General features: G+C 48.6%; 1 protein-coding gene across 1 annotated transcript in view; it reads right to left on the bottom strand.

Annotated features, from left to right (window-relative positions):
* LOC147107849 (interferon-induced GTP-binding protein Mx1-like) overlaps positions 1–27,704 on the bottom strand; it is a 99,392-nt gene that overhangs the window by 48,763 nt on the left and 22,925 nt on the right. Inside the window, exons 3-4 of the mRNA XM_086007202.1 lie at positions 14,860–14,997; positions 13,974–14,125 (exon numbers count right to left, since the gene is read on the bottom strand). Of these exons, the coding sequence (XP_085863328.1) occupies positions 13,974–14,125; positions 14,860–14,997 (290 nt within the window). The remainder of the gene's footprint in view (positions 1–13,973; positions 14,126–14,859; positions 14,998–27,704) is intronic.

The raw sequence follows: 27,704 nt of genomic DNA, 5'->3' as shown, positions 1-27,704 counted from the left end.
TTTTAGACTTGTCTTTTGCACATGGGCTGGTCTTACCATCATCAGTACCAGAGTCTGAGCTGATTGTCTTCACCGAGTTCTCACTCTCTGCTTTGTCACTGTCACTGCTGCATATGCCCTCATCCAATATTCTGGACAATCGTGCAGGTTTGACATCTTTGTTTTTCCCGGAATCTACCGTTATTGCTTTTAGGGAGTGCCAGTCCATATTTATTTTCCTGATCCACTCCCGTCCCAGAAGTGGTGGACCTCCCTCAGGTAGTACATATATGTCCATTCCTTGGTGTTCTTTGCCCTTGTGTACCACCTTGACTTTTATCTTTCCGATGGGGTATACTCTTTGCCCCGTGTATGTCTTTAATACTATCTCCGTATCCCGTAGGGGAATATGTGTGAATAACCTTTTGTAATCTTGCTTATTCATGACCGTCAACGCCGATCCGGTGTCCAATTCCATCTTCACTTGGACTCCTGCTATCTGCAGTGTGGCCCAGATAGTTTGTCGGTCAGCTTCCTTACTCACATTGTGAATTCTCAGACTACCCAGTTCCTTGCTGTTGGAGTCTGAGTCCGAATTCTGTTCATCCGAACTCTTCTCAGCCACCTTATGCACCTTTCTGCACTTTTCCTGCGGTGACTTTTTGTTGCTGGTCTTCTTTCCTGACCGGCATACTTTAGCTATGTGACCAAGCTTGCCACATTTTCTACATTCCTGGTTTTTAAACCAGCATTGGTTCTGATCGTGTGTTGTCTTTCCACAACGATAACATTTCGTTGTACCCAAAGCCATTTGATCTACGCTGAGTACCACTGCCTTCAGCTGCATTTCCGCAGTGCCTCTCGCTGCGGCTTCGTGCGATGCTGCAATAGTGACAGCCTTATCAAGTGTAAGATCATTCTCTTCAAGCAACCGCTTTTGTGTTCCTTCTTTCGACAATCCACACACGAATTTGTCTCTCAGTGCCTCTGTCAGTCTTTCCCCAAACTGACAGTATTTCGCTAGCTTACGCAGTTCAATTAAGTACTCCGCGTTGCTTTCCTCTTTCAGTTGTGTTCTCGCATAAAATTTAAATCGTTCCGCTAACATCAGCGGTGTGGGATTCAAATGATTCTTCAGGACAGCAACAATATTAGCGAAAGTCTGATCCGCCGGTTTAGCTGGTGATAGAAGATGCTTCAATAGCCCGTATGTCTTCGCACCCATTGAGTTTAGTAAGGTTAGTGCTTTAGCTTCATTTGATATTTTATTTGCCTTACAATATATCTCTATGCGTCCTACATACATGGCCCAATCTTCAACATCGGGATCGAAATCGTTGATGTTACCACGCTTAGGCATCCTCGCAATCTTCTTGAGAGACAAAAAGAAATTTTTCTTTTATTTTTTTTTCAAAATGGCGGTTTCCCGCGCTCGTCTTCTTCCCCCGCCTACGAAAATGGCGGCTTCCCGCGCTCGTCTTCTTCCCCCGCCTACGAAAATGGCGGCTTCCCGCGTTTGCCTTTCTCCCCCGCTGGCTGTAATGGCGATTGCCGTATTGCTGCGTTCGCCCTCCCCAGCGGTTTTCAAATCGTGCCTCCCAGCCCCTCTTGCAGTCCAGTCCTTTCCCCCCCGGCTGCAGCTGAGTTCTCCGCAGTTTTTTTAAATTTTCCCCCGCGCTTACGCTGTCCCGGTCGCTGCGCCTCGCGGCCTCGGTAGCTGCCCGGCCTTTTTCACCGGTCGCGGTCGAGCTCTCTCTCGACGCTGTTGCGTCTCCCAGCCCGCTTGTAGCCCGGTCTCTCACACCGGCTGCGTTTGCATTCACCGCAGCTTCCGTGCCTTACGCTGCCCCAGTCTCAGCGCCTCTGGCCCCGACTTCTGTCCGGCTCTTTTCCCCGGCCGTGGTCGAGTTCTCCGCCCTTATATCCTCCGTTTTTCCCTCCCCTACTTCACAGTCAACTTGGCCGACTTGCTGCTCGTCGCTGATCGGCTTACCCACCACCATGATAGAAGGGATGATCACTGCCTGTTGCTGATGGAAGGCTTCGTGTCAGAATTCTTCCTTTGCTCTGCAGACCCGAGTCTTTTCTCAGCAGAATGATGAGGGCGGATGCCTCTTCTCGACGCCCGTTAAACTGCCTTGGATGTATCTCTGCCGCAGGGTAAGATCGTACTCGTCGCCACTGTTAAGTCTGTGTGTTATAATGAGAATTATTCCACAGACCACAAGAGTAAATTTTAACAGGTCTTTACTAGTCGAAGGTCAGGCGGAACTGCCCAATAAATCATTACACAGCACTTATATACCGGTGTGGTCACCACCGGTATTACAGTATACCGCAGCCAAGATAAAGTAGTGCAACCCTTAAAATAGTTCTGTTAAAGGTGGAACGGTTACATACACTACAATCTCAACCTTCGGTTAAAGAACATCATGGCCGGGGTCTGGTTGGTAACTGCATGTGTCGCGTTTCGGTAGGCTAATAAGAAATTATCCACCTTATGCTGTAGTGGAATTTCATCATCGCACATGGCCTTTATCGCCTTCTTAAAGGTTTGTACGAACCTCTCAGCCAATCCATTTGTGGCTGGATGATACGGGGCGGATGTGTAATGCCTTACCCCATTCCTTCTCATAAATTTTTGGAACTCGTCGGACACAAACTGTGGTCCATTATCAGAGCAAATCTGCTCTGGCAAACCATTTCTGGCAAATATGGTCCGTAGGACTGCAATCGTTTTCTCTGTAGTGGTTGAAGACATTTTTATCACCTCAGGCCACTTTGAATGAGCATCCACTGCTATTAAGAACATTGAGTCCATGAATGGACCAGCGAAATCAATATGCACCCGTTGCCATGGAGAGGAGGGCCACTCCCATGGGTGTAGAGGGGCATGTGGTGGTGCATTTTGGACCTTCTGGCATCCTAAGCAGCTCTTAGTTAGGTCTTCGATTTGTTGATCGATTCCCGGCCACCACACATAAGCCTTTTCATTTTCACTCCCCCCAGATGACCTTCATGTAGCTCATTTAGCACTCTCTCCCTTAACTTGGGTGGAATCACCACTCTGGATCCACACATCACTGTCCCCTGGCATACTGACAGCTGTTCTCTTCTGGATGAGAATGCTGGCAACAGTGAGTCGCCATGAGTTGGCCATCCCCTCACCGTCAATTCATATACCCGAGACAGCGTCGGATCATTGCGGGTCTCCTTCTCTATATCCGCGTTCGTTACTGGCAATCATTCAATTATTGATGAATAAAATATCTCGATAGGGTCCACTGCTGGTGCTTCCTCCACAGTAGGCAGTGGCAGGTGCGATAGCCCATCAGCGTTCCCATGCTGTTTCGTGCCTTTATATTCTATTTCATATTGATTTGCCCCTAGAAACAGGGACCATCTTTGTAACCGCTGTGCAGTCATTACTGGAACACCCTTCTTAGGATTAAAGATGGAGACAAGTGGTTGGTGGTCAGTCAGCAAGGTGAACTTCTGCCCATGCAGATAGTGGTTGATTTTTTTTACTCCCCATACTAGGCTGAGGGCCTCCCTGTCAATCTGGGTGTAGTTGCGCTCGGCTGAGGTTAGTGACCGAGACGCAAAGGCTACTGGCCTCTCCAACCCGTCAGGGAATTTGTGCGACAGCACCGCTCCAATACCATAGGGTGATGCATCACATGTCAAACGAATTGGTAGTGCTGGGTTGAAATGGGCCAACACCTCTTTTGATGTGATCAATTCTTTACACTTCTGGAAAGCTCGTCTACGTTCGTCATCCCACTTCCATGGTACCCCTGTTTGCAGTAGGGTGTTCAGTGGGTGTAATACCGTAGACAAATTTGGTAAGAACTTGTGGTAGTAGTTTACCAGCCCGAGGAACGGCCTCAGTTGTGACACATTTTCCGGTGCTGGAGCCTTGACTACTGCCTCAATCTTGTCAGGGGACTTATGTAACCCCTCTTCATCATTGACGTGGCCACAATACAAGATCTGTTTCTGGAAAAACTCGCACTTGTGGCGATTAGCTCATAGCCCATACTCCTTTAATCTGGTGAGCACCTTCTCCAAGTTGGCGAGGTGATCACCGTCATTTTCGCCTGTGACCAAGATGTCGTCCAAATAACACTGGGTCCCTGGAATCCCTTGCAGGACCTGATCCATCGCCCTTTGCCAGATAGCCGGAGCCGAGGCTACTCCAAACACCAGCCGGTTGTATTGATAGAGACCTTTATGAGTGTTGATCGTAAGGTATTGTTTCGAAGCTTCTTCTACCTCCATTTGCAAGTACGCCTGGGCTAGATCAATTTTGGTGAAGCGTTTACCTCCAGATAACGAGGCGAAAATATCCTCAATTCGTGGAAGCGGATATTGTACCATGTGAAGGACTGGGTTCACTGTCACCTTAAAATCCCCACAGATGCGGACCTTCTTTGGTTCCCCAGGCGTATTACTCAACGACCTCTTCATTACAGGAACGATGGGTGTAGCCCACTCGCTCCAGTCCACTTTGGACAGTACTCCTGAACGTTCCAACCCTTCCAGCTCTGCTTCAACAGCTGGTCTGATCGCATAAGGCACTGGTCTGGCCTTCAGAAACTTTGGGCTTGCATTTTCCTCTATTTTAATCATTGCTGTTATTCCTTTTAGTGTTCCTAGTCCCTCCTGGAACACTTCTTTTGTGTCAGTTAGCATTTTTGACAGTCGTCCAGGTGTGACGTCGTCATCCTTTTTGGCCTCAACCTTCAGTGCCTGTATGGAATGCCAATCTAATTGTATCTTCCGGATCCATTCACGTCCTAGCAGTGGTGGTCCTCCATCTGGCAATACATATATATCCATTTTAGGTATTTCCTGGCCTTTATATGTCACTTTCACCCTTATTTTTCCTTTGGGGTAGACTTTTTGCCCTGTATACGTCTTCAAGACAATCTCTGTAGCTTTCAAGGGTATGTGTGAAAATAGCCGCTTGTAGTCTCTTTGATTTATGACTGTTAGCGCTGACCCTGTGTCCAATTCCATTTTCACTTGGACTCCATCTATCTTGAGTGTAACCCAGATAGTCTGGTGATCCTCCATTTCTGTTACCTTATGTAGTTTCAGACAACCCAGCTCCTTGATTCCGGAGCCTGTGTCACTTTTCTGTTCGTCTGAACCACTGTCCATCACCTGGTGTACCTTTTTGTACTTCTCCTGTGGAGATTTCTTACTGTTGGTTTTCTTCCCAGACCTGCAGACTCTTGCTATGTGTCCTGCTTTCCCACACTGTCTGCACACTTGGTCCTTGAACCAACAATCTTTCTGGTCATGTGTTGTTCTGCCGCAGCGATAGCACTTCCCTGTTCCATATGACATTTCATTGGAGCCATATTCTTGCGGTCTCCGTTGTATCTGCAGCGCCCCTTGCGGCTGCTTCGTGTGATACTGCCATACTGAAAGCTTTGTCCAGCGTAAGGTCCTTTTCTGATAGAAGCCGTTTCTGGGTTCCTTCACTTTGTAGTCCACACACAAACTTGTCCCTTAACGTATCTGCTAGTCCCGCTCCAAACTGGCAGTGTTTCGATAGCTTGCGCAGTTCCGTTAGGTACTCAGCATTGCTTTCGTCTTTGTGTTGGTTCCTTTTATGGAACTTAAATCGTTCTGCTATCAGCAGCGGTGTGGGGTTTAAGTGGTCCTGTAGGATTTCTACTATGCTTTCAAAATTATTGTTTACCGGCTTCTCTGGGGTTATTAGATTTTGCAGTAACCCATAAGTTTTTGCACCCATGGAATTTAACAGAACCGGTGCTTTATTAGCATCTGGCACTTCATTCGCCCTGCAGTACACCTCAATACGTTCCACATATGTCACCCAATCTTCGACTTCATTGTCGAACGTAGAGATACTGCCACTCTTCGGCATCCTTGGGTGTGAGTTAACTGTCAAAAATGGCGCCTCCCGCGCTTCCCCTTCTTCTCTGCTGGCACAAAATGGCGTCTCCTGCGCTTTCCTTCCTTCCCGCGCTCGCCCTTCTTCTCTGCTGCGGCTTCTAAAAATGGTGTCTCCCGCGCTCTTTCTTTCTTCGCCCCGCGGACCCTGTTCAGCCCGTGAGCCCTGGCTGTGCTCTGCGCATTATTCTTTTTATATTTTTCGACGCCGCTCAGTCTAGAACCCGGCTGTTTCTCTACCCTCTCTCTCTCCGGTTTGTTTTCTTTTTCTCGACGCCGCTCGGTGTTCAACCCCCGGCTGTGCCCTGCGCTCTTCACCCTCTGTCTTACCCCGTCGACGCTGCTCGGCTTTCTCTCTGCCGTCGGTCGGCTCCAGCCGCCGCTGCTTGGGAAGGGTCTGCGCTGGACCTGTCGTCGGTCTCTTGCTGCTCGTCGTGGCTGGGGAACCAAGCCCGGCTCTCCACAGCCTCCCCTGCGAAGTTCAATCTCTGCCTGACTGCTGGGCGTTGCTCGTGGTCGATGCCCGTGTTCCTGGCCTCGACTATTTTTTTTTATGTTGCAGGTAGATTCGAATCGACACTCGTCGCCACTGTTGGATCCGTGGTTCAGTGGGTATGCTGTTATTAAATAATCACACGGATGCTGTACATTAACAATAAACAGGTCTTTACTGGAGGAGGGTAGTCTCAAGACTGGGGGTACAGAGGCATGCGCAAAGCTTATATACAGGTGTGGTCACTGCCGGTACTACAGTATACAGGAGCTGTAAAAGTAGTTCTGACTTAAAGGCACATACACTACAATTATCTCATCCAATTAGCTGCCATAACTTCAGTTTTGACAAGAATCACTGCCCACACTTTATCATGGCTTTCCCTTGACGAAGCTGTCAATCAAATCATTCGACTGGAGACAGTGACAGAGGCCCAATACTCTAGCTGTCACTTGACCATTTTTCCTCAACCATGTCCGCGGATGAGTTGGCCATCTTAGCTACAACCTCTTGCACCATTAACCTGTCAACTATCTCACAGCTTCCTGACCTGTGGAGGTTGATGGAGCCCATGTGACAAAGAAAGTCTATTTCTGCCTCTGCTGAACCCAGCTACATTTCCCTGTCTTTGCTTCACTGGAAATGAAACTGAAACCGACATTTCCATCCTTCTAGCAGAAGCGTACTCAACAGGCCAAAAGCTAAAAGTTAATTTCAAGAATGAACCCTTTCCTTACAGAGCCAGGCAGTCACATGCAAGGAAGCTATATACCAGCTTGTCCATTTAGTGAGTCCAATCCATTGCGATTAAAGGAGGGCATAGGTTGGACTGTCAGAACCCAACTGGCCACTAAGGTGCAATCTGCAACTACCTGCTCCCTAGGGGAGATGGTTGGACATTTCGTAGATGCTGGCTGTCTGCTGCTCATTGGCAAATGCGATATACAAGTGGGCATGTCGGAGAGGAGCCTTCATGACACTGTGGTTACATCTTTAGATGGGTCAGTGGGTGACTCCTGTTAAGTCCCTGGCCGGAAGCACTCAAGACACACAGGAATTCTGGGCTACACTAAATAAGGAAAATCCTCCGTATCAGCTTTTACAAGTGCTGCAACTCATTGACTGCTGTAATGGTAGCCTCTGATTGTACTGGCCTTCTGTGAGTAGCTTGAAATGACCCTAAAGCTTGTTCTGACCCTAAGCTATAAGCGCCCCCCCCACCCCTCCCCCCCTTGCATGTGCAGCAAGAACAAGCGACTTACAGCTACCAACAGCCTCTGCTTTTAAGGCCTCTTTTTTAAGAAAGTGAAGCCAAAAAGTAGAAGGCTTCATAGATGCATCTTCAGTTGTTATTTAATTTGCCTTGACATGTTAGAAAAACACAAAGGGCTCGATTTTAACTCAGCCGTCAGACGGGCTTTGAGGCGTGTGGGGGATTAAAATCGCAAAACCTGGGGGTCGCGACCCCCCCCCCCCCCCCCGCCTGGTTCCCACCTCCACGCCATTTTAACCCAGGCGTGTTTGATGGTCCCGAATTAGTCCCGCCTGCAACAGGTGGGACTGGTCTTTAGGGCCCTTAAACAGCACTCATTGGCCTTCGTAATCCCATTATAACAGGCCCTTGCCTGTTTAACCCTTTTCCCACGTAAAACACGCCTGGTGGGGATCACGCCTGTGAAACCTGGCGTGAATACTATTGGCTTGCTGACTATCAGCTGCAGGTCAACCATTAAAGAGGAGATTTTGATCAGTCATCATTTGCAGGTGGCAGGACTTTGTTGTTTCAGGCCTGGGGCAACTTTTACCAGGCTTAACCACACCTGTGGAAGGTTGGAGCCTCACACACATCTCCAGTGTGACCTCCTGCGAAACCCCTCTCGCCAGCCTCACTCAGCGCTTCCTCAACTGAGGCATCTACCAGAAGCATGGGAGGCCTTTTTTCCTTCCCTTCTTGGCATTAGAGGACCTTCAGCCCCAATCGCGAAATGACACATGCCACAACTGCAGAAGTTGCCATCAGAATTTTTATGCAAAACAAACAACTGATGGCATTTTTACAGAATACACAACATTTCACCCAAGTGACAACCCTTGTGACTATTTGTGCTTTATTTTCCTCTTACGCGTGCTCCTACGTAGTGGTTCCCCTGTGACTTCAGCAGATGTGGAGGCCCCTTGCTCACTTTCCTGCTGCTCCTGTCTCGACACCTTTGGCGGGCGTCCTCTGGGGTGGTGAGCCTGTGAGGGCTCGTCAGCAGTCTGCTGCTCCTGTGGCTGTGCAGGAGTTGAGACGTCTATCTCAGTTGGGTATGGACTCCGGCGGGGCTCTGACCGAGGGCTCTGCAGTGGCATGGAAGTGTGAGCGCTTGGAGAAGAGCCCCCACTTCCTTGAGGGCTGCCACCAACCTCCCTCTCATGGGTCAGGTCCCCCTCAGTGCCTGCAAGTGGCTTGAGAGCACCTTGCTGCACATCAGGGGGGCCATGGGGACCCGTATCTGCAATGGCAGTCCTACTCAGAAGGACTTCCATGAAGGTCTGGTTTCTTTGTTCAATAGATGCCCATCGCTCCTCAAGAGATGTCATTCTATTCTGAACACTCGCCATGTTTTCCATACCCTGGTGACTAACTTCCTCCATGGCCATAGCCCTCTCCTCTACCGTAGCCAGCCTTGTTGTACGAGGCCTCTTGGGTCGGAGCGATCATAATATGATAGAATTCTTCATTAAGATGGAGAATAAAGTAGTTGACTCAGAGACTAGGGTCCTGAATTTAAATAAAGGAAACTACGATGGTCTGAGGTGCGAGTTGGGTAGGATTGATTGGGGAATGTCACTCAAAGGGTTGACGGTGGATAGGCAATGGCAAGCATGCAAAGACCGCATGGATGAACTACAGAATTTGTTCATCCCAGTTTGGCATAAAAATAAAACAAAAAAGGTGACTCAACCATGGCTAACAAGGGAAATTAGGGATAGCATAAGATCCAAGGAGAGGACATATAAATTGGTCAGAAAAAGTAGTAAACCTGAGGATTGGGAGCAGCTAACGATTCAACAAAGGAGGACAAAGGGATTAATTAAGAAGGGGAAAATAGAATATGAGAGTAAGCCTTCAGGGAACATAAAAACTGACTGTAAAAGCTTTTATAGATATGTGAAGAGAAAAAGATTGGTGAAGTCAAGCGTAGGTCCCTTGCAGTCAGAATCAGGGGAATTTATAATGGGGAACAAAGAAATGGCAGACCAATTAAATACATATTTTGGTTCTGTCTTCACAAAGGAGGACACAAATAACCTCCCAGAGATGTCGGGGAACATAGGGTCTGATGAAAGGGAGGAACTGAAAGAAATCAGTATTTGTAGGGAAATGGTGTTAGGGAAATTGATGGGATTGAAGGCCGATAAATCCCCAGGGCCTGATAATCTGCATCCTAGGATACTTAAGGAAGTGGCCCTAGAAATAGTAGATGCATTGCTGATCATCTTCCAATAATCGATGGAATCTGGAACAGTACCCATGGATTGGAGGGTAGCTAATGTTACCCCACTATTCAAAAAAGGTGGTAGAGAGAAAACGAGGAATTACAGACCGGTAAGCCTGACATCGGTAGTGGGGAAAATGCTAGAGTCCATTATAAAAGATGTAATAGCAGAGCACTTGGAAAAATGTGACAGGATCGGACAAAGTCAACATGGATTTACAAAAGGTAAATCGTGCTTGACTAATCTACTGGAATTTTTTGAGAATGTAACTGGTAAAATAGATAAGGGAGAACCAGTGGATGTGGTGTATTTGGACTTTCAGAAGGCTTTCGATAAGGTCCCACATAAGAGATTAGCGTGTAAAGTTAAGGCACATGGGATTGGGGGCAAGTTATTGACTTGGATAGAGAACTGGTTGGCAGATAGAAAGTTGGAATAAACGGGTCTTTTTCCGAGTGGCAGGCAGTGACTAGTGGGGTACCGCAGGGATCGGTCCTTGGACCCCAGTTATTCACAATATATATTAATGATCTAGACGAGGGAACTAGATGTAATATTTCCAAATTTGCAGACAACACAAAGCTGGGTGGGCGTGTGTGCTGTGAGGAGGATGCCGAGAAACTCCAGGATGATTTGGACAGGTTGGGTGATTGGGCAGAAGCATGGCAGATGTAATATAATGTGGATAAATGTGAGGTTATCCACTTTGGTGGCAAAAACAGGAAGGCAGATTATTATCTGAATGGCAATAGATTGGGAGAAGGGGAAGTGCAACGAGACCTGGGTGTCCTTGTGCACCAGTCGCTGAAGGTAAGCATGCAGATGCAGCAGGCGGTTAAGAAGGCAAATGGTATGTTGGCCTTCGTAGCAAGAGGGTTTGAGTACAGGAACAAGGATGTCTTGCTGCAGTTGTACAGGGCCTTGGTGAGACCACATCTTGAGTATTGTGTGCAGTTTTGGTCGCCTTATCTGGGAAAGGATGTTCTTGCCATGGAAAGAGTTCAGCGAAGATTCACCAGGCTGATACCTGGGATGGCAGGAATGACGTATGAGGAGAGATTGGGTCGATTGGGCTTATACTCGCTGGAGTTTAGAAGAATGAGAGGGGATCTCATTGAAACTTATAAAATTCTGACAGGACTGGACAGACTAGATGCAGGAAGGATGTTCCCGATGGTCGGGGAGTCCAGAACCAGGGGTCACAGTCTAAGGATAAGGGGTAAGCCATTTAGGACAGAAATGAGGAGGAATTTCTTCACCCAGAGAGTGGTGAACCTGTGGAATTCTCTACCACAGAAGGCAGTAGTGGCCAATTCATTAAATATATTCAAGAAGGAGTTGGATATATTTCTTAAGGCTAAAGGGATCAAGGGGTATGGGGAGAAAGCAGGGACCGGGTACTGAATTTGGATGATCAGCCATGATCTCATTGAATGCTGGAGCAGGCTCGAGTGGCTGAATGGCCTACTCCTGCTCCTATCTTCTATGTTTCTGTTTCTTACCACGGAGGCAACAATCATTTCCACGTAGGTAGCCATCCTTTCCGTGTTGATGCGTTCATGCGCCAATGACTCCACAAAGGCTCTGCTCATGTTCGCTATGGACTCCTCCATTCGCTCCACACTCACAGTGACCCTAGAGACAAAACCTGTCAGAGACTCCTGCATCTGTGCCTGGAGTTTCATCACCTCTGATCTTACGGATGGACCCAGAGGCAGAGGGTCGACATGCAGCTGAGCCGAGCTGGCAGTGTCCTGCACCCTCCGACGAGGGCTCTCCACTGCTGTCCCTGTCTCCACAATCTGCTGATGCTCACTTGTGAGCTGTGATACACCAGGTGACAACTCTATTCTATGTCCCGAAGGTCCCACCGAGGTGTGAGTGTCTGCGCTTATTTCTGCTGACGCTGTGCCCTCAGAGGTTGCAGATTCCTCTGAGGAGTCTGGCTGCTCAGGCTCTTCCTCCTGCACAGTGGGGACGGGGGCTCTCGATGGTCCTGTGGGGGAGTGAAGGAAAAAGTTAGAGATATGATGCCAAGGCTACATGCACATTGCATTTTGCAGATGATCATAAGTCCATATGATATAGCTTCAGAATCATTATCAGCGACTCATGCAATGCCAATGGGAGAGATGGAAAACTATTCTGTCACCAGCTTGCGGGGATGCACCTGTCTCTCCTTCCCCAACTCCCGCATCTATGTCAGCCCCGACAATCTCCAGGACAGCTTCCTCCCAGGGGGTGAGCTGGGCTAATGAGGGCAGCCCTCCTCCTGTCCTGGCTCGCTCTCTCCTGTTGTGAACTCTCTTTTCCTGCAATGAGGGAGACAAGTGGAGGTTAACTGAGAATGAAGGAGTGAGTGCAGAGATTGCATAGCATAGATACTTAGAAGGAGACAAAGATGGAGTGAGGTTGCAAGACCAAGGGCCCTCCCTGTGTGTTGTCAGTTGTGTTCAAAGCATCAGAGTGTGAGGGGATTAGATTGAGGGTGATGGAAACTTCATACAGTACTTACTTTTCCAGTGCGATGAAGGTCATGGAATCTTTTCCTGCACTGCATCCAGGTGCGTCGTGTGAGCCCCAAGGAGTTGACTTGACCTGCCACCTGTAGCCACACAGCCTTGGTCTGACTGGGAGGCCTCTTCCTCCCTGAAGAAGGGAACAGGACCTCCCTGTGGGCCCTAGCACCATCCAGCAATGCCTGGAGTGAAGCCTCATCAAATTTGGGGGCAGCTCTTGCCCTCCCACTGGCCGTTGCTCCTGCAGGCTCCTGTGCCATCTCAATGGTGAAGTTTGGAAGCCTGCAGAAGAAGCAAGGCTTGCTGTGGACCATAAAAGCAGCAGCAATGATGATGTCATATTCTGCGACTTTCTGACTGGAAATACTCAATTGCCAAGGGTTCCCACACATTGGAAATCAATTGGCCAATTGAGTGAAAATTGCATCAATCTCACAGACCCATTTAGATTCGTGTGGGAAACACCAAATTCGGGGAACCCGACAATTCCCGCACCTGAGTTAAAATCAAGCCCAAAGTATTTTAGCAGTGAGGTTTTCCGAGTAGTTGCAGATGCGTCCCGTAACATTTTTCCCTGCTCTCCGGTGCTTTTCCTGCCTTGGGGCGCGAAGCCGAAATGAAGTGGGAAATGCAACACAATCGGTCAAAACTCAGAGTTGCTACGACAGCAGAGTCTTTTGTGTTACTGGACTAGTAACCCAGCAAACGTGGGTTCGTAATCCCACCATGGCAGCTTGAGAATTTGAATTCAGTAAAAGTGACCATGAAGCTATCGGCTTGTCATAAAAACCCTACTGGTTCATTAATGTCCTTTAGGAATGGAAATCTGCTGTCCTTACCCGGTCTGGCCTCTCTGTGACTCCAGACCCACAGCAACATGCTTGACTCTTAACTGCCCACTGAAGTGGCCTAGCAAGCCACTCAGTTGTACCAAACTGTAGCGTTGTGGGCGCACCTTCACCACATAGAATGACACAGCGCAGAAGGAGGCCATTCGGCCCATCGTGCCGGCTCTTTGAAAGAGCTCACAAATTAATCTCACTCCCCCTGCTTTTTTCCCATAGCCCTGTAATTTTTTTCCATTCAAGTATTTATCCAATTCCCTTTTGAAAGTTACTATTGATTCTGCTTCCACCGCCCTTTCAGGCAGCACATTCCAGATCACAACAACTCACTGCGTAAAATAAATTTTCCTCATGTCGCCACTGGTTCTTTTACCAACCACCTTAAATCTGTGTCCTCTGGTTACTGACCCTCCTGCCACTGGAAAGAGTTTCTCCTTATTTACTCTATCAAAACCCTTCATGATTTTGAACACCTCTATCAAATCACCTCTTAACCTTCTTCTGCTCTAAGGAGAATAACCCAGCTTCTCCAGTCTCTCCACACAACTGAAGTTATAACTGAACATAGAACATGCAGAATTTCGGAAAGAAGGCCCACCACCACTTTCACAGAGCAACAAGGGATGGCCAGTAAATGCTAGCCCTTGCTAGCGATGCCCACATCCTGAGAATTAATCATTGTAAAATGTTCAACACTGAGCTCTATTATCACCAGCCCTGTTTTACCATTTCTCCGATGTCTTGGGGCTGTTTTCCGATGGGAACCCTGATGATTCCAGGCAAGTCGATTAATGTCAGGTCAGGGGCTCTGCTTGATTCAACTTGTAAACTGATGAGTTCCGAACTTATACTTATATTTTCAACAAGGATGTCCTGGGCTGGAGATAAAAAAGACATGTTTGTATCTGTTTCATCATTCTGTCCTATACCTCTTTCACTTTATCTATGTGACCAGATAACATCACATTCTGATTACTGAAACTACATTTTCCTTTTGAAAACCAGTGTTTCTTTCCTTCAATTTTCCACCCTTAAAAAAAGACTTGCATTTATATAGCGCCTTTCACAACCTCAGGACATCCCAAAGCGCTTTACAGCCAATGAATTACTTTTGAAGTGTAGTCCCTGCTGTAATGTAGGTTTTGCGACTGACAATTTGCGCACAGCAAGCTCCCACAAACAGCAATGTGATAATGACCAGTTAATTTTTTTTATTGATGTTGGTTGAGATTTATGTCCACCTGAGAGAGCAGACGGGGCCTCGGTTTAATGTCTCATCCAAAAGACGGCACCTCCGACAGTGCAGCACCCTGCCAGTACTGCACTGGACTGTCAGCCTAGGTTTTTGCGCTCAAGCTCCGGAGTGGGACTATGAACCCGCAACCTTCTGACTCGGAGGTGAGAGGGCTACCCACTGAGCCACAGCTGACACCCTTCCCCTTCTCTTCTGAAGGCAGGGACTCCTAATGGAATATGGCTGCAACTCTTGGCCTCCTTTTCAGTGTATACTCCTGCTGTCAGGATAGATACAAATAGAAAGCCCATCTTAGCTCATCTATCCAAAAAGACTCTAGCTGCATTAAAAGGCGCTTTGTTGTTATACTTCTTATACCTCTTAGAACTTCCACTGCCACCTGATTTGGATGATTCAGTGTTTTGACAATGTCTCTGTAACTTATTTGTCCTTTCCAAGGCTTTTCATCTCCAATCTTCTTTAGCTTCAGCTCAATAGGGCATCTTGTCACAATACCTAAAATGAAAATGTAGATCATTGGCTATTAAATTAATCAGCGCAAACTGTTCATTCTGGGCTCAACATCGAGTTCAACAATTTCAGATCATAACCTCGGCCCCCATTACATTTTTGCTTATATTTTATCCACATCTTTGTTTTGGCCTTTCCCCCCCCCCTTTTTCTCTCTCCCACATGGCAACTGTCTCTCATTCTGCCAGAACATTTCACACCTAACCTGAGCCGTCTTTTGTCTCCACTAGTCCTATCACCATCTCGTCTCGTTTTGAATACCTCTTAATGTCTCTTCGCTTCTTTTGTTCTCTCCCAGCCCTGCCTTCGATCTATTTCATTTCCTTTCCAGTTTTGAAAAAGGGTTCGACCCGAAACGTCGACTCTAATTTCTCTCCACGGATGTTGCCTGGCCTGCTGAGTTTTCCAGCATTTTCTGTTGTTATTTCAAACTGTTCATTTGTTTGCTATATGCTGTCGCTGGATGTCAATCAGGCACATTTCTCATATGTGCAAGGCTGAAATTACAGGCCAGGTATGTCTGGAGTCTTTCTAACCATTAAAGATGGCAGTAGGAACAATATCAAGCAGCATCATAGGAAATGAGCGAGCTAAAGTGATACAGAAGATATCTGGCAATAGAGCCCTGACTGTTACTTGGAGAACAGTACATTGCGAGGAGTATATTTCATAAAGGATAATAGATGGCTGGCAGTGAATTATGTATAAGATAAAAGGGGCTGGATTTTGATACTGGGGCGGGCTGGGGTTGTGTAATCCGCATTTCGTGTTAGCCACCCGATTCTAAATCGATGTGGGAGAATGATGCAATTTTAACTTAATTGGCCAATTGGGTTCCAACGTGTGGGAACCCATGGCCAATGAGTATTTCCAGTCTGAAAGTCGCCTCTGATTACATCATCATTGCTGCTGCATTTAAGGTCTGCAACAAGCCTTGCTCCTTCTGCAGACTGCCAACCTTTTGGCCTTTGCAGTGAGAGGCACCTGCAGGAAGAATGGCCAGCCAGAGACCTAGGTCTGCACCCCGCTTCGATGACGTTGCCCTGCAGGCTTTAGTGGAGGGAGCAAGAGCACATAAAGAGGTGCTCTTCCCTTCTTCAGGGAGGAAGAAGCCTCCCCAGCAGACCAAGGCTGTGTGGATCCAGGTGGCCCAGGAGGTGAACTCGTTGTCAGTTACCCACAGAACCTGGCTTCAGTGCAGGAAGAGATTTCATGACCTTCTGCGCACTGGAAAAGTGAGTATGACTTTCCCATCACCCTCAATCTGATCCCCATTGCCTCTCCTCACCAGCACTCAGCTTTACCAATCTCTTCCTCCACATCCCACTTGACACTGACATCCATGCACCCTTACCCATTCCCTCTCTCTCTATGGTCACATTCACCTAACTATTCGACTATGCAGCCCTCACACTCCCTATCACTGTGATCATTGGACAACACACAGGGAGGGCCCTTGGTCTTGCCACCTCACTCCATCTTTGTCTCCTTCTAAGCATCTATGCTATGGATTCTCTACACTCACTCCTTCATTCTCACTCAACCTCCACTTGTCTCCCTCATTGCAGGAAAAGAGAGCTCACAATAAGAGAGAAAGTGAGGACAGGAGGAGGGCCACCCTCAGTAGCCCAGCTCACCAACTGGGAGGAGGCGGTCCTGGAGACCTAGGGAGTGAAGGACGATGCACAAGTGGGGGATGGACAGATGGGTGCATCACAGCAAGCTGGTGACAGAATAGTTTTCCATCTCTCTCAATGACATTGCATGAGTCGCTGATAATGATTCTGAAGCTCTAACAGATGGACTTATGATCATCTGCAATATGCAATGTGCATGTAACCTTGGCATCACATCTCTGACTCTTTCCTTTACTCCCCCACAGGACCATCGCTAGCACCCGTCCCCACTAGCCAGGAGGAAGAGCCTGAGCATCAGCAGATTGTGGAGACAGGGACAGCAGTGGAGAGTCCTAGTCGGAGGGCGCAGGACTCTGCCAGCTCGGCTCAGCTGCATGTCGACCCTCTGCCTCTGGGTCCATCCATAAGATCAGCGGTGCTGGAGCTCCAGGAACAGATGCAGGAGTCTCTGGCAGGTTTTGTCTCCAGGGTCGCTGCGAGTGTGGAGCGAATGGAGGAGTCCATTGCGAACATGAGCAGAGCCTTTGTGGAGTCATTGGCGCATGAACGCATCACCATGGAAAGGATGGCAACCTCCATGGAGGTGATAAGTCGCCAGAGTGCAGAAAACATGGTGAGTGACATGAATCAGTCATTCATGAAAGAAAGACTTATGAAATAACACTGAGCGGCCTACGAGTGGCGCTGTCCAGGGAGAGTATAAATACTTGGGCACGGGCCCAGCTTGCGCAGGACATTCTTAACAGGAACTAGTGAAGGACACAACTAGACCTCCATGTTGTAAAACAGTTGATTAAAGCTTTGTTTAACGCTTAGACCAAGTGTCCAGTAGTTTTCTTATGTCATTGAATGTTCTGAATAGAATGACATTTCTGGAGGAGCGATGGTCATCTATTGAACAGAGAAACCTGGCCTTCATGGAAGTCCTTCTGAGTAGGACTGCCAGTGCAGATACGGGTCCCCATGGCCCCCCTGATGTGCAGCAAGGTGCTCTCAAGCCACTTGCAAGCGCTGAGGGGGACCTGACCCATGAGAGGGAAGTTGGTGGCAGACATCAAGGAAGTGAGGGCTCCTCTCCAAGTGCTCCCACTTCCATGCCACTGCAGAGCCCTCGGTCAGAGCCCCGCCAGAGTTCACACCCATCTGAGATTGGCGTCTCAACCCCTGCACAGCCGCAGGAGCAGCAGACTGTTGATGAGCCCTCACAGGTTCGCAACCCCAGAGGACGCCCACCAAAGGTGTCGAGACAGGAGCAGCAAGAAAGTGAGCAAGGGCCTCCACATCTGCTGAAGCCACAGGGGAAGCACCATGTAGGAGCACGCGTAAGAGAAAGATACTGCACAAATAGTCACAAGGGTGGTCACTTGGGTGAAATTTGATGTTTTATGTTAAAAAGCCATCAGATGATTACTGTAAATAAAAAATCTGATGGCTACTGCTGTAGTTGTGGCGTGTGTCATTTCGCGAATGGGACTTCCACATTGAGGGCTTAGGATTACTTGCAATTGTCAGTATGGTGGTCAAATTGCTAGGAATCCGCTGGTTCTTGGCCATTGTCGATGCTCAGGTAAGAAGCTGCGAGGCAAAAGTGCTTGATTGGCTAGGCTAAGCAAATCTGGCCAAGGTGAGTGCATTCCTTGCATCCCGGGCAGCAATGTTCTCGCGTACTGCTGCCGCTGGTTGATGGGCCTCTGCAAGATGTTCGTTTTCGCTCTCCTCCTCCTCCACCTCCTCATCTGAGGAGGATATGTGAGGAGTCACTTGGTCCTCAGGAATCTGCAAGCCACGACGCTGTGCCATGTTGTGAAGTGCACAGCAGACCACAACGATTCTGGAGACCCTGGCTGCTGAGTACTGCAGGGCTCCACCTGATCTATCCAGGCATCTGAAGCGCATCTTCAGCAAACCGATGGTTTGCTCGATAATGGATCTGGTGGAAATGTGGCTGGAGTTGTAGCTCTCCTCAGGTTCATTGGATGGGCTCAACGGCGTCATTAGCCACATCTTCAGGGGATAGCCCTTGTCTCCAAGTAGCCATCCGTTAAGTTGGTCTGGCGGACTGAATAGCGGAGGCACACTAGACTGGCGCAGTATGAAGGAGTCATGGCAACTGCCAGGGTACTTGGCACAAACATGCAATATTTCCTTCTTGTGGTCACACACCAGCTGAACGTTAAGGGAGTGGAAGCCCTTGCGGTTGACAAAAATACCTGGATTGCGATGGGGTGCCTTAAGGGCCACATATGTGCAGTCAACGATGCCCTGCACCCTTGGAAAGCCTGCCAGATTAGCTAATCCAACCACACGCGCCGTGACACTTGCTTGATCCTTGGTGAAATGGATGTGATTGTGTGTGATGGCAAAGAGGGCATCGGTTACCTGCATGATGCAAGTGTGTGCGGCCGCCTGGGAGATGCCGCTGATGTCTGCTGCTGATCCCTGGAATGAGCCTGAGGCAAAAAAGTTGAGTGCGGTGGTGACTTTGACGGCCACTGGTAAGGGTTGTCCACCTGATCCTCTGGGCTGCAGGTCTTGTTGTAGCATTGCGCGGATGTCACCCACTACCTCTCGCGAAAGTCGGAGCTGCCTTTGGCACTGCTGCTCAGACATGGGCTTCCATGCACTGGCCCCTTCTGGCCTGTGCAGCTTCAGGTGCGTGAGCAGCAGCTTGGCGCTCCTGTTGTTGCTGCTGCTGTTGGTGCTGCTGCTGTTCCTGGTTCTGCTGGTGCCACGGCTGGTCTTCATCCTCATCTGATGTCCAGAAGGGATGGAAATAAATGGCTCCCATGCTTCTGGTATATGCCTCAGTTGAGGAAGCGCTCAGTGAAGGTGGCGAGAGGGGTTTCCCAGGAGGTCACACTGGAGATGGGTGTCAGGCTCCAATCTTCCACAGCTGTGGTTATGCCTTCTAAAAGTTCCCCCAGACCTGAGACAACAAAGTCCTGCCACCTGCAAATGATGGCTGATCAAATCACCTCTTTAATGGTGGAGCTGCAGCTGATAGTCAGCAATCCAATTGTGCTCCCGCCAGGTTTCACCGTCGTGTTTCAGAACAGGTGTGCTTCACGTGGTAAAGGGGTTAAAATCACTAAGGCCTTTCAAAATGGCATTATAGAGGCAAGTTAGTGCTTGTTAAGGGCCTAAACAGCCTATCCCGCCTCTTGGAGGTGGAACGGAGACGGGACCATTAGACACGATTTAATGAAAATTGCTTGGAGGCGGGGTTGGGCCCGCCCACCAGTTTTTGCAATTTTAACCCCCTCACATGCCTCCAATCCCGCCTCAACGGCCCGATGAAAATCGAGCCCTAGGTGTCTGGAAGGCTCATGGAGGACAACCCTAGTAATTGGGGGTCAAAGGGAAAATCCTCCAGTGGCTGGTGTTTTACTGCTGCAATGGAAGGTGGCTGTGGTTGTCAGAGACAGACATTACAGTCCCAGGACATCACTGCAAAAGTTCCTCAGTGAAACATCCTTGGCCCAACCATCTTTATCTGCTTCATTAATGATCTTCCTTCTGTCCTAAAGTCAGGAGTGGGGCTGTTCACTGACAATTCAACAGTTTTCAGCTCCATTTACAATTCCTCTATAATGAAGCAGCCTACAGCAGGAACCAGATAATATCCAGGCTTGGGGTGACAAGTGGTAGGTGGCATTTGCACCATATAAGTGCCAGGTAATAATCATCTCGAACAAGAGAAAGCTCATCCACATGCCCTTGACGTTAAACAGCACCAACATCACGAGTCCCCCTCCATCAACATCTTTGGGGTCACCATTGGCCAAGAAGCTGAGCTGGACCAGTCATAAAAACACCATGACTACAAGAGCACGTCAGACACTGGGTACTCTGCGATGAGTTGCTCATCTCCTGACCCCTTAAAGACGCTCCATCATCTACAAGACTCAAGTAAGGAGTGCAATGGAATACTCATCACCAGTTTGGATGGGTGCAGCCTCAACAACACTCAAAGAAGCTCAACACCATTCAGGACAGAAAAGTAAACTTGGTCAGTATTCCTACCACTGCATTCAAAATGCACCCCTTCCACCATCGGTGCAATGTGACTGCATTATGTTCAATCTATAGGATGCATTGTAGCACCTCACTCCCCTGTGACCTCTACCACTAAGAAGGACAAGAACAGCAATGTTGTGGAAACACCATCACCTCCAAATTCCCCTCCAAGTTACATACCACCCTGACTTAGACATATATTGCCATTCCTTCATTACTGCTGGGTCAATATCCTGGAATTTCTGACATAACACCATCATGGGAGCACCATCACTACAGCAGTTCAGGGAGAAGGTCCACTGCCACCTTCTCAGGACAGCAAGGGATGGGCAACGTACGGAGATCAATTAATAAGATACAGATGCCCATCAGTGAAATACATGAACAACAACAGATATCTGTCCGTGAGCTATATGGAGAATGGTCAACTTTTGTCAGTGAGCTCCACAGGAAGATCGGAAAGTACAGCACGGGAAAAGTCTCTGAAGTCTATGAGGCCAGTCCCTAAAACTAATACCATTCAATCACTCACTCCCTATCAACTCTATATTCAAGGTCACACCTTTATAGGCAGATCCATAGGCAGACTGGCAAATCCTCACCCTATTGTGCTCGATGAATGGGAGTAATGTGTCCAGAGGTCACAGGTCACAGTTACTGTGATATTCTATACTAGAGGTTGCAGGCACTGACCATCATGTTTTTCTATCCATCTGAATGGTGGAATTTACTGCACTGGGGGTCAGACTGTATGATTCAGCCTAAGCAGGTAGTTGAACTTACTGAACGAGATTTATAATGAAAGGAACATGCTAGAATATTTAGATGTAAATGTGTCTCACTTAAAAAATGTGTCTTAAAAACAAGAAAATGTCTGAAATCTTAGGCCCTGAAGCTCCATGATCCCTGCTTCACCACTGGAACAGCAGTAGAGCGGGACCTCCGACCTCCAGCAGAGAAAGGCGTGAACCCAAATCATGGGGAGGGAGTTATTTAAGCCATTGGGGTAGGAGGGGCCTGTGTCTGTACAGGCACATTCGAGGTACCCGCCCAACAGCTGTACAAAAAATTGGAGTGGAACCCTATCACTCCAATAGAAAGAAAGAAGTTGCATTTATATAGTGCCTTTCACAACCTCATGACATCCCAAAGTGCTTCATAGTACTTTTGGATTGTACTCACTGTTGTAAATATAAGAACATAAGAAATAAGAGCAGGAGTAGGCCATACTGCCCCTCGAGCCTGCTCCGCCATTTAATAAGATCATGGCTGATCATCGACCTCAACTCCACTTTCCTGCCTGATCTCCATATCCCTTGATTCCCCATGAGTCCAAAAATCTATCTATCTCAGCTACAATTGTAGCAAGACTTCCTTACTCTTATACTCTAATCCCCTTGCAAGAAAGGCCAACATGCCATTTGCCTCCCTTATTGCTTGCTGTACCTGCATGCTAGCTTTCTGTGTTTCTTGCACGAGGACACCCAAATCTCTCTGAACACCAACCTTTGAAAGTTTCTCACCATTTAAAAAATATCCTGTTTTTCTATTCTTCCTACCAAAGTGAATAACCTCACATTTCCCTACATTATACTCCATCTGCCACCTTACTGCCCACTCACTTAGTCTATCTATATCCCTTTGCAGACTCTTGATTTTCGGGGAGCCGTCAGGTGGGGTTTCAGGCGTGTGGGGTGGGGGGGGGGAAATCCCAACTTTAGGGGTCCCGCCACCATCCCACCCAAAACCCCGCCCCACGTAAGTTTCAGGGGCGGCGGGTACCCGCCCCGCACTGGGACCCGCCAAAACCAGACGGGAAGGGATTAGTGCCAATTAACTGCCTGTTAACAGGTAGTTAACAGGCAGTTTTTAGCCTAATCCCCATTTTGAGGGGTTTCGTGTTGGTTTCCCGGCGGCTCCAAACCACGCCAGGTTAGAGCAGCGGGCCGTCGGGTTGAAGGAGTTGGAGGCGTCGCGATGTCGGCGCTCAGGTGAGTGATGGGTGCATGAGTGCAAAGGTAAGTGTGTTTGGTGTGTCTAAAGTGTGTAAAGAACTTTTAACTTACCTTTACTTACCTTAACAGCCTTTCTTTCTCTAGGTGTCGGGAGCGCATCACTCAGCCGGAACTGAAAGCTGAACGGCTGTGATCTGTCAAAAGTGACAGCCTTCAGCTTTTAGTGCTGCTGAGCTTTCTAACTGAGTCTGCGTAGAAGGACTCAGCTTAGAAATCAGACTGTCAGTGTTTCACAGCTTCAAACAGCTGTAAGACACTGATATTTCATCTGTCAGAAACCTTGACAGATGAAATTGCAGTCTGTGATGTCACCTGTTGCCGGGTGGCCCTTAATTGGCCTGCTGAGCCCGTTGGGCGGGCTTAACAAGGTCAATCAAGGGAAAATCGCGCGGATTGGCCGGACGTCGAAGTAGGCGGGTCAAAAACCTGAAAGGGGAAGTCCCGCCTTCTTCCCGACAGGTTCCACAAAATCGACCCCTTTGGGCAGGATTTTCATTCAGGAGTCGGGTTGGAGGCGGGACTACAACTTTCGGGGTTGTAGTCCCGCCTCCATCGAGATGCGGCCAATCCACACGATTTTAAGGGCCACCCGGCAACAGGTGATGTCACAGACTGAAATTTCATCTGTCAAAAGCTTTTGACAGATGAAATATCAGTATTTGAAAGCTGTTCGAAGCTGTCAAACACTGACAGTCTGACTTCTAACCTGAGTCCTTCTCCACAGACTCAGTTAGAAATCTCTCCTGCACAGTAAGCTGAAGGCTGTCACTTTTGACAGTTCTGCTTTCTGTGCCGGTGAGATGAGGGACTCCCGGGACCTAAAGGAAAGGAGGCTGAAAAGGTAAGAAAAGGTCATTTAAACTTCTTTAACCACTTTAGACACACCAAACACACTTATCTTTGCACTCATGCACACATCACTCACCTGAACACCGACATCTCGACCCCTCCAAGTCCTTCAACCCGATGGCCCACCTCCTCTAACTTGGCGTGGTTTGGAGCCATCGGGAATCCCACACTTCAACCTTAAAAATAGGGATTAGGCTAAAAACTGTCTGTTAACGACTTGTTAACAGGCAGTTAATTGGCACTAATCCCTTCCTGCCTCGGGTAGGCGGGTCCCAGCGCGGGACGGGTACCCGCCTCCTTTGAAACGGGCATGGAGGCGGGTTTGGGTGCGGAATGGGTTCGGAACCCATGATTTCGGGATTTTAACCCCCCACACGCCTCCAATCCCGACTCCACGGCCCAATGAAAATCCTGCCCCTTGTGTTCTCCTCACAGCTTACTTTCCCACCTAGCTTTGTATCATCAGCAAACTTGCACACATTACACTCGGTCCCTTCATCTAGGTCATTAATATAGATTGTAAATAGCTGAGGCCCCAGCACTGATCCTTGCGGCACCCCACTAGTTACAGCCTGCCAACCTACTCTCTGTGTTCTGTTAGTTAACCAATCCTCTATCCATGCTCCTATATTACCCCCAATCCCATGATACCAATCGACTGCAACAGGGCATAAAAAGGCTAGCAGAATGGGCAGACAAGTGGCAGATGAAAGTTAATACAGAGAAGTGTGAGGTGATGCATTTTGGCAGAAGGAACAGGGTGAGGCAATATACACTTAATGGCACAGTTTTAAAGAGTGTGCAGGGACAGAGGGACCTGGGAGTTCAGGTGCATAGGTCCCTGAAGGTGGTGGGATATATTGAGAGAGTGGTTAGCAAAGCATATTGTAGTGTATGTACCCGTCTACCTTTAAGGGAACTATTGAATGTAACCGTTCACCTTTAAGAGAACTACTTTAGGTGTGGCACTATTTGTTTGGCTTCTGTATACTGTAATACCGATAGTGACCACACCAGTATATAAGTGTTATGGCAGGATTGCTGGGGCAGATTCGCCCTGACCTTCGAATAGTAAAGACCTGTTTGTTTGTTACTCCTGAAGTCTGTGTCGTTATTAACCGTACAACCCACAGACTTTACAGTGGCGACGAGTCCGATCGTACCCTGCGGCAAGACTACCAAAGCAACGAAGAGCGTCGAAGAGAGGCAACCGCCCTCGTCGTGCTGCTGAAAGAAAACACGAGGCTGCAGCAGGAGGAAGGAGGAAGACTTTAGCAACAAAAGCTTCCATCAGCAACAGGCACTGACTACCCTTCTACCACGGTGCGGAGTGAGCCGATCAGCTGGAAACAAGGCGGCCGCGGAGACTGTGAGTAGGGGAAGGTGTAGAGAATATCCGGAGGATAAGGGCTGTGCACTCGACCACGGTCGAGGGGGAACGGAGCCGGTCAGAAAGTCGGGTCCAACGGCGTCGTGAGACAGTCGGACCTCGATCGGCGGGAAAACCGGGCAGCGACCGCAGCCACGAAGCGCTGAGACTGGGAGTAGGCGCGGGAAGAGAAACCCAGCTGCAGCCAGGGAGGGAAACACCGGTTTGCGAGAGGGCTGGGAGGCGAACAGGAACCGTGCGGGTGGGAGAGAGAGACAGAGCCGAGCAAGGGGAGAGAGACTGCGCGAGAGCCAGTCCAGCGGCTGAGCTGTTCTCCACCAACGGGGTACCCAGAGCCGATAGAACCGAACGTGCGAGAGAGGGAGAGACAGAGCCGAGCAAGGGGAGAGAGACTGTGCAAGAGCCAGTCCAGCGGCTGAACTGTTCTCCACCAACGGGGTACCCAGGGCCGGTAGAACCGAACGTGCGGGAGAGAGAGCGACAGAGCCGGGTACGGAGAGAGAGACTGCGCGAGAGCCAGTCCAGCGGCTGAACTGTCCTCCGTTAACGGGGTGTACCCAGCGCCGGTAGAGCCGTGCGGGCGGGAGGAAAAGACAGAGCCGAGTAAGGGGAGCTGTGCGAGAGCCAGCCCAGCGGCTGAACCTGTCCGCTGTGGGGAAAGCGTACCCCTTCCACCGGGAAGAAACGCGGGAAGCCGCCATTAGGCGGAGGAGATGACAGAAGCGGGAAACCGCCATTGAAGTGGGCGGAGAGAGAAAGGAAGAGCGGGAAACCGCCATTTTCGCGGGAAAACTGCCATCTTAACTGACATACCGCCATTGAAGTGGGCGGGGAGAGAAGGAAAGAGCGGGAAACCGCCGATTTCGCGGGAAAACCGCCATCTTAGAAATAAACAAATAAATAAGAATACTTAAAGAAATACTGGTGCTGCTCCCAAGGGAAGAAAGATGCCTAAGCGAGGGAATATTAACGACTTTAATTCTGAAATAGAAGACTGGGCCACGTACGTGGAACGCATAGAGATCTATTGCGAAGCCAACAAAATAGAGGAAGACGACAAGGCAATAACATTGCTAAACTCGATGGGGGCAAAAACATACGGGCTCTTGAAGCATCTAATAGCACCAGATAAACCAGCGGATCAGACCTTCGAAGAGATTGTGGCTGTGCTGAAGGACCACTTGAACCCCACACCGTTGATGCTGGCTGAACGATTCAAATTCTACGCAAGAACGCAGAGGAAAGACGAAAGCAATGCGGAATACTTGGTCGAACTGCGTAGGCTAGCGAAATACTGCCAGTTCGGAGGGAATCTGACAGAAGCACTGCGGGACAAGTTCGTATGCGGATTGTCCAAAGAAGGGACGCAGAAGCGACTACTGGAAGAGAACGACCTCACACTGGACAGGGCTGTCCTTATAGCTGCATCGCACGAAGCCGCAGCGAAAGGAACGGCGGAAATGCAACCAAAGGCGGCGGCACTCGGGGTGGACCAAATTACTTCAAGCACAACAAAATGCTACCGTTGTGGGAAGACAACGCATGACCAGAATCAATGCTGGTTTAAGAACCAAGAGTGTAGGAAATGTGGCAAACTGGGTCACATCGCGAAGGTATGCCGGTCAGGGAAGAAGACCAACAATCAAAGGAAGCCACCACAAGAAAAGTACAACAAGGTACACAAGGTGGCTGAGAAGAGTTCAGACGAACAGAATTCAGACTCAGACCCAAACAACCAGGAGCTGGGTAGTCTGAGAATCCACAATGTGGGTAAAGAAACGGATCTACAAACCATCTGGGTCATACTAAAAATAGCTGCAGTCCAAGTAAGGATGGAGCTGGACACTGGATCAGCTCTATCAGTCATCAACCGAAGGGACTACCACCGGCTATTCTCTCACATACCTTTAAGAAATACCAAGTTCGTATTACAGACATACACGGGCATAACGTATACCCCATGGGGAAAATAAGAGTCAAGGTGAGAGATAGGGGTAAAGAACACCCAAGAATGAACTTGTACGTATTACCTGAAGGAGGACCACCACTTCTAGGACGGGAGTGGATTAAGAAAATAGATATGGAATGGCACTACCTAAAAGCCATAATGAGGGAGGACTCGGTGCAAGCTATCAGCTCAGATTCTGAAATGGATGACGATAAGACCAATTCAAATATGGAAGACAAGGCTAAAAGGGACTTGCCGACGATGGGGAAGGAAATGAAGACATGCAGAAGGACTTATGTTACCAAGAAGAATAAAGCTGCAGAGCAGAACTCCAGGTTGACAGAGAATTCTGAGCCTGTTCAAGCAAAGGATTCATCCACGACGGAAGAACACCGAGTTCGGACTCAAACTTGTGTCAAAGTACGACAACAATTAGAACAGTTGAGTGACCGTCTCGTACAAGAGATGAAAAATATGGAAAAGTTCTGGGACACCGAATGGGAGAACCTGGAAAGACAACAGAGACAGCTAGCTCAAGCAGAGAGTGACCATAGAGCCATCGTGGCCAAATACCAATCACATTCCCCTGATGCTGTTCAGGAACTAGAATATTTACAGAACGAACCAAAGGAAGAGGAATCTTCAGGAAGCCAGGATTTTATCCCAGTTCATCTCTACGACTCGTTGCAAACAGAGTGTAACAAGTTGAAAGAACAGTATGAACAGGCCCAGACTACAATCCTGGAAGGGGTTAACTCGGCAACCTCTGAAAAGCTAGTTTTAGTGAAAGCATCTGAACAGCTAAAGGTTGAACATGAGCGAGAATTACAAAGGCT

This window comes from Somniosus microcephalus, chromosome 14, assembly GCF_052327205.1.
Source record: "Somniosus microcephalus isolate GS21.2 chromosome 14, FLI_Smic_1.0, whole genome shotgun sequence".
Lineage (NCBI taxonomy): Eukaryota > Metazoa > Chordata > Chondrichthyes > Squaliformes > Somniosidae > Somniosus > Somniosus microcephalus.
Note: the sequence above shows the minus strand (reverse complement) of the source record. Positions and strands in the feature narration are given on the sequence as shown.